This window comes from Tyto alba, unplaced genomic scaffold (assembly GCF_018691265.1).
Source record: "Tyto alba isolate M040663 unplaced genomic scaffold, T.alba_DEE_v4.0 Super-Scaffold_9, whole genome shotgun sequence".
NCBI lineage: Eukaryota > Metazoa > Chordata > Aves > Strigiformes > Tytonidae > Tyto > Tyto alba.
This window is the reverse complement of record NW_024881330.1, coordinates 13,186,897-13,197,101: the sequence shown is the minus strand read 5'-3', so window position 1 is coordinate 13,197,101 and position 10,205 is coordinate 13,186,897. Positions and strand designations below refer to the sequence as shown.

At 40.8% G+C, this 10,205-nt stretch overlaps 1 protein-coding gene across 1 annotated transcript in view; it reads left to right on the top strand.

Moving 5' to 3' along the window:
* Positions 1–902: 902 nt before the first annotated feature.
* Positions 903–10,205, top strand: part of FER1L6 (fer-1 like family member 6) — a 75,522-nt gene continuing 66,219 nt past the window's right edge. Inside the window, exon 1 of the mRNA XM_009973063.3 lies at positions 903–937. Coding sequence (XP_009971365.3) covers positions 903–937 — 35 coding nt within the window. The remainder of the gene's footprint in view (positions 938–10,205) is intronic.

Below are 10,205 nucleotides of genomic sequence, written 5' to 3'. Positions count from 1 at the left end.
TTCTCACTCTGGTAAAACTAATGATGCCTCACATGCTATGGGTACTTCATCACAGCAGGGAATTTAATTATGTATCTTGGGAAGAATGAACGCCCTCCTTTTCTGCTGGGGTTCAAGTACTTAATTTCAAATGTGTCCCTAAAGAGACGATCAGCCTCATGGTAGTAGACTATCCTCTCTATAGGTTAGTTCCCATCAGGTGAGGTTAAGAATAGTGTGAAAATGGTCTTGTGGTAAGTGCAGAGCAAAAGAGAACTTGTGCCTCTCTAACCTGTTCTCAGAAAGGACTGGAGTATGTCCAAGAGGAAATGTCAAGGAAATAGCTGTACATACAAGACTGGAGGCAAGATTTATGAATAATGTGAAAGTTTACTAACTAAAAATAACACATATTAAGCCTTTTAACTGGGGAGATGGGAGGAGTAGAAGGGGGAACCACAATCCAGAGCTGTGTACATTGGGCTGCAATAGAGAGAAGTCAGGCAAGTTATGGGTGGAAAAATGAGAAAATAGAGAAAAATAAATCATGTTCTTATTAAATAATAACTGGGCATGAATGCATGAATACTTAAAATAGGTCTATTTTTCCAGAGAGTGGTTGCTCAGTCTGTCTGAAATCTAAACCTTTTCAGGGTTTCTTAGTGGGTGTGAAAATCTCTGTGTCCTTTTAGCTTGGAGGTGTGGTTCACTGGCTTGCTCCTGCAGGTCTCTGCAGAGAAAGAGAAGTTAATGTTTGCACAGGGATAAGTCTTTGCTCTTGTTCAGTATTTAACAACTTGACTAACGAGGCACCACATTTGCTACCAGCAAGTAGCAAGCTTAAATGCAGTGTTAAATGCAAATATGAGCTTGGAGATCCTGTTCATGATGTAAAAGGTAGTGACTGGAAGAAAAACAGCGGGATGGAGGCTTCAGAAGTGACATCTCAGGCTCACAGGTATGTCTAATACCCTCAGGAAATTCTTCCAAGGTTTGAGCTAATTTCAACTAATTATATTTAAAGACTTCTTGAAGAAAAAGAAAATAAACAAGTCATTTAATGCTTGTTTAACTGCTCCTGGCAGATGTGATTATTGTTGCTGATATTTATCTATTCCATACTGCCTTGTGTTTTCTTTAATAATTTCTACCTGAACAATGTCAGGGGAAGACTTTCTGAGACAAGTGGGTGATGGCTCAATCTCCCTGTGCAAGAAGGAAAGGACTGTAAGACGTGCAGGAACAGGAGAAATTAACAACTTGGGTGTATTAACTGCATTCTTTATTTTGTAGGTATATGTTAGTATTCAGTAGATACGTTACCCAGATCTTCTGCATTGACATAAGAAAAGTTGCTGAGTATGACCACTAATTTGCACCTGTTCAGGATGTGGTTTCTTTACGGTCATGACTCATGTGCCAATAGAAATGTCATTGCTTTTCTGCAGAAGGGACAGGATTAGAAAGAATCAAGGCTATATGTGCTTGGGTAAATGGACAGTGATTGCAGATGCCCCGTTCTGCGGTGCTGTGGTTTCTTGAATCCTTCTCAGAGCTTTGGAGTCTAAGATCATTTGTGGCAGAACTGTGTGCAATTTGAAAGTTCAAATTATAGGTTGTTCAGAGTGTTTTTGAATATATGTGATATTTATTCTTCCAGATCATCTTTAGTCATTCTGCATATAACAGCATCTAGGGAAATAATATTTTTCTAATTAAAATGCTAAAAACATGGAAGCAACTGGGTCAAACCATATGATCTCCTTCACCTCAGTTTCTGCCTCCCAAGAGGGACCAAGGGTGGATACTCGGGAAAAGAGTCTGTGAAACAGGTATGAGCAAGTGATCCTGCCCCTAGCAGTTTCATGCACTTAGAAGGTTTGAGCTGGATGGATATCAGATCCTCTGACCACAAACTCCATAAATTTACCTGAAATATCTTTGAATTATTTGGTTTCAACAACCTTCCTTAAAATGTGTCTTATGATTTACGTGTCTCACTGAAGAATACTTCTGCTCATTTGTTTTAAGCTCGTTGTGTGACAATGTCATTGAGTGCTCCTATTCTGTGGTCTGGAGACTGAAACTGAGAAACTGCATCTCTCTTCATCTCTCCATGTCACTTGTTATTCTAGAACTCAATTCCAAACACCACTTCAGCTGCAGTTAGACAATACAGTAAGTTCAGGTACTTCTCAAGAACATGATGATCACATAAAGCCATGCTAATTGGGGATGAACTCACCTTCCTGTTGAAGTGTGTTTGAAGAACAGATTAGTTTTTTCACTATTAGGTTTTACGCTGGATTAGGTATGATTCTGGCAAAAGCTTGTGTTGTGTGCTTTGATTGTCCTGACAGAAATGCGATCATGAACCCATACCTAATTCAAATCTAGCATGACTGTCAGGTGACCCAGCCATGCACAGATCTGGTATTTATGATCAGAGAACCACCAGAACATGAAAAATACCCTGTGAGGTCAGATCTAGTATCCATCTGGCATGGTGCTCTTTCGCCAGCAGTGGCAAAAGGAGGTGATATTCAGGGAAAGCACACAGGCTTGGCCATTTTCTGTGGTCTATTCCACCCAACATCCAGAACATTTTTATCATGAGTGTTAATGGATACATCCCTGTCTGGTCCTTTTAGTATTTTTAGACCTGTTTCATCAAGTGCACCCTCATCCTAGTGTTGTGGGTTTTGCTGAGTAGCAAGCAGTTCTTCTTTCATTTTATTCACCAGCTTAAATTTATAAACTTTGAGCCCATTACCACTTAATCATCCCTTCTCCAAATGAAGATTCCCAGCTGTTTCAGTCTCTCATTAGATGGCTTCTCCCACTTTTTTATTTTGCCCCTTTTAACCCTGCTATCTTTCTTGAGATGTGAAGGCCAAAGCTGAACACAGTATCCAAGATGTCAACTTCAATTATTCTGTGATACTGTCATATGATCTTGTGTGGGTTCACCAGTGCTTTAGAGGCAAAATGACACTCAGTGCCTTCTTCCTAATATCCATCCTGTCAGTACCCAGTACTGTGCTGGCTTTTTTTACTGTTGCTGCACACTGAGCTGCTGACTCCAGAGACTACCAGGGATGACTCCAGGACCACCTCCTTGAGTTTGATTGGCAGTTTGGAGCTTCTTGGGCATGGTTGATTATTTTTACCTCACTGCACCATCTTAAAATCACAGGCTATTACCTCTTTTCCAGGCTGAATGGACTCTACTAGGAGCCAATACACTCCTCTGATCACACTTACCAGTGTTTTCTACACATTACTGAGTTCCTTCTGAGAGGCAGAGTGGCATGCAGCGGTCAAAAGTCACTAATTTAGTGGCATATCATGTTCCCTGTCATATTTTTATCTAATTTCTTACACTACCTAATTGCTGATTTCAGTTTTTGACTGCTGCAGTGCACTAAACTGAAGTTTTACAGAAAATTATCCACAAAGACAGCAGAATTCCTTTCCTGAGTTGTAATAGCTAATTTAGAGCCTGTTTTTGAATATAAAGAGTTAATGTATAACTAATATTGACCACCATATTGTTACCTCGCATTGTGTTTTTTTATTGATGAGATATTAATAATTGAGAGAAGATATATACTGTCATAGTGTCACATAGATGAGAAAAACCTCAGAACCTGTATGTGTGCCACTGCTGGCTCTTAAATAGGAGCTTGTCATACAGGATTGTGTATTCACCTTCTTGAGGAGCTGAAGCTTTTCCATTGCAAATCCGTGGACCTGTCAAAACAGTGGTAGCAGTGGGAAATTGGGAAAAATGGAAACAATAGAGCTAGGGAGAGCTCTGGGCTGTGAAAGAAGCACAGCAGAAATAATGGATTTGGGGATAAAGGGAATCTCATTACTGAATCAGGATAAAGTATCTGACAATATACTGTATGAAGCAACGCTGCGCTGGCAAAGGAGATAAATGAATAAACAGGAAAAATATCCCCCTAACTTCTGTAATTCTGAGAAAAGAAGCCATGAAATGAGTACATCATTAACCATTCATTAAAATGTTTTTTGCTTTCCACATGTCCAAGGACATAGAAGCAAATTTTATTCAGCCCTCTTTGACAATCAAATGTAATGCAATAAATTTCTTCCCTGGGACTTAATTTATCGTCACAAATGACATACTAGAATAACAAAAATATTTCTGAATCAACCAGTTATGCTTGCTTTATAGTTTTAGATGGATTAGGCTTTTTATTTTGAAGCTACAGCTTTGTATTGTAATTATGTTTTACTCTTTGAAATTAGTGGTTTATGAGATAATTTACTTTTCCTTTCCATTTCCTTGACTAGTACACATTGGAGAAATTATAAAATGAGCCAAGAGTCTTTCTTATGTTTTTGCATTTAAAAAGGAAATAGAAAATATTTTTATAATGTAGAGAATAAGGTTCTTTTTGCTTGTGCTTATTTGATGAAAATTATAAATAATCATGTGGAGATAATTATTCACCTAACGCAATACTGTTTGATCTACTGCAAAGCTCTTCATAAAATGAAATTATGTTGAAAGAAGCAGAATTTTAAGGAACTGCAAAAAAAAAAAAAAAACAAAAAAAAAACCAAAAAAAACCCAAAACAGAAACAACAACAGATCACCTTACAAAATGCAAATAACAAAATGCAAAGATACAAACCCACATAACAAATTTCACATTCATGTGTGAGAAAGCTGAAGGCTGTTCTTCCTCTTTCTATATTTTCTAACAATTTATCAGTCAAGGCAGTCACCATACCCAGAGATTTACAATCCTTAGGTGCTAGAGCTGGCTCAGATCTGAGCTGCACATACCTTTGATCATTTCTGAACTAAATAATTTTGATGGCGCCAAAGTTTGCAAAGACTGTTGCTTCCAGGGAGGAAGGGAATTGGGGGGGAAAAGCAGTGCAGCTGCTCCAATGAGGATTTCCTGCTGCCAGGATGACACTGGCAGCTCACTCTCCCTGTCTACTTGAGGGCTTCTGGATGGTCTCAGGAGATGTACTGGATAAAACAGGGTTTGTTTCTATGTCTGCCCTCTGTGTTTCCACATCAGAATCCCTGGTTTTATTCCTCTGTGCACACCAGCAGCACGGCTCATATGCCAGCACTAGGGAAAAGCATTCCAAGGCTCATGGCTACAAAAATGGACCTTGACGAGCATCTTGGTCTCATGCAGGTTAAGCCCAAAATTGGGCTTTGCTTCAATAAAGGTAGAAAATTGCACTGAGAGGGAACATTGTGGAAGGGGACAGAAGGTCCTTCACTGAGCTACAAATGCCTGCATTTAGATGGCTCAGGTTATTCTTCTGACTCTATAATCAACGGAGAAGTGATTTCTGCCATCCTACAGTAAGTGTCTAAAGTGAGTTAGATAACCTGCACCCTAGAGGTGCTCATTTGCCTCTGCGTAATGTGTGACCATTCCCAAAGCAAGAAGCTATTATCCTTATGTCCTGGGTTTGAGTGAGTGGTGGAGATTTTGGTGGCAGGGGAGGGGGCTACAGGGGCAGCCCCCTGTGAGAAGCTTCTTGAAGCTCACCCAGCTCCAAGCAAGCTCCACCTCTGCTCAAAAACCAAGCCAATCAGCTGCGCCTCTGCGATAACATATTTAAGAAGGGACGTGGTGATGGGCAGTCGGACTTGTGAGGAGGAGTTGCTGCAGCTGCATGAACACCAAGGTCAGTGGAGGAACGGAGGAAGAAAGGAGGGGAGAGGTGTGCCGGAGCAGAGACCCCCCTGTATCCTGTGGTGAGACGGCAGGGCGGCCCCCCCCTGCCACCCATCTACGGTGGAGCAGACATTGACTTATGGCCTGTGGCTTCTGCTTGGTTGATCAAGGTTCTGTGCCCGAAGAAGCCCAGGGTCTCATGGGAAAAGGTAGCCCTGCTGCTGTAATTCAGTGCTGGGAGGATTGCAGCATGTGGGGGTGTCCCACACCGGAGCAGCTCGGGAAGGGCTGTAGCCATGGGAGGGAATCCAGTTGGAGAAAGTTGGTGACCCATGACGGAGCAGTGTGGGGAACGCTGCGGCCCATGGGAGGAACTCATGTCAGAGAAAGTTTGTGGAGGACTGTCTCCTGTGAGAGGGGGACCACAATGGAGAAGGGGAAACAAGTTACAGAGGCTCCCCCCACCTAAGATAGAAGAAGCAGCAGCACTGACTGCATCCCCATTCCCTGCCCCTGTGCTGCTGGGGGAGGAGGTAGAGATACCAGGAGTGGAGCTGAGCCCGGGAAGAAGGGAGGGGTGGGGGGAAGGTGTTCTCAAGCTGTGGCAATGCTTCTCTCTGTCGTACTCTGTTATGTGTTGTTAGTGTCTGTAATAAATGTATGTTCTTTTTTTCTTCCCCTAACGAGCCTGCCTTTTGCTTGTGACCATAATGGGTGATTTTTTGCCCATCCCAGTCTTATCTCTAACCCCAAGCCTGGCTCTCTGTCCCTTCTTATTGCCTGAAGAGAAGGGAGAGACAGTGGCTGTGTGGTGGTTGGCTGCCAACCAAGCTCAAACCACGACACCTTATATGTCAGTTCTCTGAGCACAGAAACACGAACCTCTGGAAGGATTTTGCTGGAAGAAGAAACTAAGTTTAAACAATGTAGAGGAACTCTAAGAAGATTCAGTATTTAGCAAGGTCACTTGTACTCCCTTGCTGACAACTCTGAAGTGCTTTTTTGGACAGCTTTTCTTTAAATTAGACTGCAAATTGCAATTTTTGGATATCTGAGAGACCATTAAGCAGTGTAAGAAGTTATTATGAAGTTTTTGTGATGACTGGACAGCTTAAATGAAAAAGAAAGGGTATGGAAGGATTTTATTTAAAGCTAGCAAGCTGGAAAGCTGGAAGCTGCCAAGGATAAATACTGATGAGAGGAAAATACAATTTGTGAGTCTCTTTCAAGGAGTATGAAAGTTTATTCAGAGACTTAGTGGACCTGTGGCACTCATAATGGGAAATGAACCCTTCTATTTACAGATTTCTGGTGCAAATCCCACATGGTCTGTGTGTAGTCAAATGCTGCAGTATGATTGGTGTCCCACTCTTATTTACTGTTTATATCAGGGAAACCTCAATGAACCACAGTCATAAACTAAGGCCAATGTTGTCACTGTACATATGCAGAAGAGAAAAAGTTGTCCATACTCCAGATTTTTTTAAAGTCCCTATGTGGAAGGAGCTGGAAATGTTCTTGATTGGATGAGATGACTGATTTTTAATTGTTTCTAATCAAGGAGCTTACAGCAGAAAACCTGTTGGTAGTCTGTAGGAACTCTTTCTTTCCCCTTCTCTCTAGACATTAATTTGTTTTATTATATTTTAAATTAGCTTGTTGAATCCAGAAAGGAATAAAATCCTTATCTATATTTGTGCATCATGCAGCATATGTGGGCTAAATCTTCACTGAAGTTTGTCAGTACTACCACAATAATCACAACCTCCAACTTCACCACAGGTCTAAGACAGATAAAAGACTTTTTCCACACCCTCTCCAAGTCTCTCCTGATTTCCCAAATTCTTAAAGTGCCATGTTTGTGCCTTGCTGACAGTCAGGAGGTCCTGTGGGGAACATGTGAGATGCTTCCTCACGACATCTTTGGGGTCTGTCTAAAGTTGGCATGCAGTTTTATGCCTGACTTGGAGATAACATACGGGTGTGAATAGCTTTGGAGACACTACCAAATCTGGTGAAACTGCATGGAAGCCTGAAACTTTCCCTTCTTGGCAACATTTTCCTGTGAAAATTTTCACAATCTCAGGGAGAATGGAAGGAGTAATTTTAAAATTTTCAGCAGTTGATTGAATTTATATCAAAGCTGCAGTGAAAAGAAACAGTCTTTGTGGAAATTTGAAGAAAGATTACCTTTTTTTCCTTTCCAAGAGAATAACATTTCTCTTGCAAAAAGGGTATACACAGAACATTTTTAAGAAGCCTAAATGATTTTATTAAGCATTGTGGATGTTACCCATGTGCACAATATTTGGAGCATGTACAATGTCACTGGATGACAAGCAGTTTACGTATCAAAGTGATGGAGCCTCTCTGTTGTGAGGGATGGATACCTTCAGCTCCCTGAAAATTTAATTTACTTGGTGAAGACTGTTACAGAGAAGATTATCCCTGGCAAATCCCATGTATAACAAATGCTGCCCTGCCATCTTGGTGAGCATCCCCGTGCTCTTCTCCTTTCCCATTGCTGAGCCTTGCAAGCAGCTTGTGCTTGCGGCCTCTCCAGTGCTTTTGGGAGACATTTGTCTGTGTGGTCCCAGCTGCCTTTGGCTGAGGTAACTGGTGGGGTCAGGGGTGCACGAGAGCTGAGGTGCACCCTGATGCCTTTCTGTGCTTGAACCTCTGGCAGACTAAAAAGCTGAGATTGAAATCTGGTTTGCTTCAAAGGTAGATATTGCTGTTGGCACCTGTGGAGTTATCTCAAGCTTGGCTGTTTTTCTGTCACTGTGGCACCTTCTGCAATTCTGTCTTTAAGCAGTTTCAGTGTTATCTAAACATAAAAATCACAGAAGGCAGCCCAGGTTTTATTAATGGTCATTTCCTTCAGTTGCCCTCTGACTCCTGCTTTGCTTGAGCCATTTTTTGTCTTGATACTACATTTCCAGTCATACTGATTGGGGTTTGGCATTCTTTGACACGTAGAAGTTGTGTTTTCTGTGACTGTGCCCAGCATTGTTAACATTTCTCTTGGGCCTGGCCAGCAAACTTAATTTGCTTGCTTGGAATACAGCTTTTAAACATTATCAGCTTCCCTTTCCAGTTTGCAGTAACTTTTCCTCCATAGCTAAATGCAGCTTGAGTTTGCAGGTGATTTCAGATGTTTGAGCACTGATTGCTATCAGGTTTGCTCAGTTCATAGGTGCCTGCTTGTTTGGGCTAGCTGGGCTGTGCACTTCCCCAGTTAAGTTTTTATTCCTACAGCAATTTAGGCAAATAAGTCCTCTGATGATAGGGGAAAGAAATGTGCTGAATGTTTGTCACTGCATGCTTGTGGCCAACAGAGAACCTGAAAAATGTTGCCATTAAACTAAATCTTTTGTGTTTCCAATCTCACCACCTGGTTTGTTTGTCAGTAGAGTTAATAGCACAAAATTCTCAAGTAGCATAGGTTGTTTCTTCCTCTGAAATATGTGGCATATTTATTTCCTTGGAAAAACTGTAGTATGAAATCATGCCCACAAAGATGTCCTCTTGAGTCAATGCAAACCAATAATTGGGAAAATAGTACTGAGCAATAAACTAAAAAAAGTGAAGTTCTAGGTGCTCACAAATTTGGGTGGGATTTAGTGAATGTTTCAGCTGTCAAAATGAGGTGTAAAAAAGTATATTTTCAAAATATAAAACGATGTAATTTCAACATTTCAAAATGGAATGTTTCAGATATACTGAAATGTTTTTCTTGACATTTCAAATTAAAAAGGACCAAATTGACTGCAAACAGAATTACGTATTTCACTACTTTATAATACGAAATCTGAACTGTGTTGATTTCAGCAAGCAGGTAAGATCTGCAACAATAGGATTTACTTTTTCACCATGAAATAAAGCCAAGTGAATTGTTTGCAATGACTTTGGATTTTTGAGTATTTCAGGTTGGTCTGGTTCAGTCCAATGATAAGTCCACAGGCTTTTATTAAATGAAAATAGCCTCTCACACTCAGTTTGGTTCTACTGATTTCTTTTCCCATTTTTTCTGTTTTGTTTTAGTTCAGGCATTCAAAGTCAAGAGTTCATTGTTGTCCACTCCCATTCCAAGCACTGCCCAGTGCTTTCCATTAAGGAAAAACTTTTGTGTATGTTTCCTGCATTATTATGACTGTTTTACCAGACCTTGATTGGCCACAAGAAAAAACATGTGCAAACTGTAAAGGTCATTATTAAACACTGGTTCAAGCCTTCAGAAACCTGGAAAAATTGAACTTCATGCTCCAGTGCTCAGAGATTTGATTTCTACTCCCTAAATCCCTCTCAAATAGTGAATCATGTGGCTTAAAACCCCATACTTTGTAAAAGGAAGAAAATATAAGAAAACCAGGAAGATAAACAAAAAACAGCCAGTCCTTTCCTAAAGTGTAAGGATAACTGTGCTAAATCTCTCAGGGAGGCAACTGCAGGACAGCTGGATGCTTCCCACCCCTTCTTCAAAATCTTGGGTTGAAAGGGGCTTTTTGGGCACAGCTTTAATGCAGAAAATGGTGTTTCTATTCC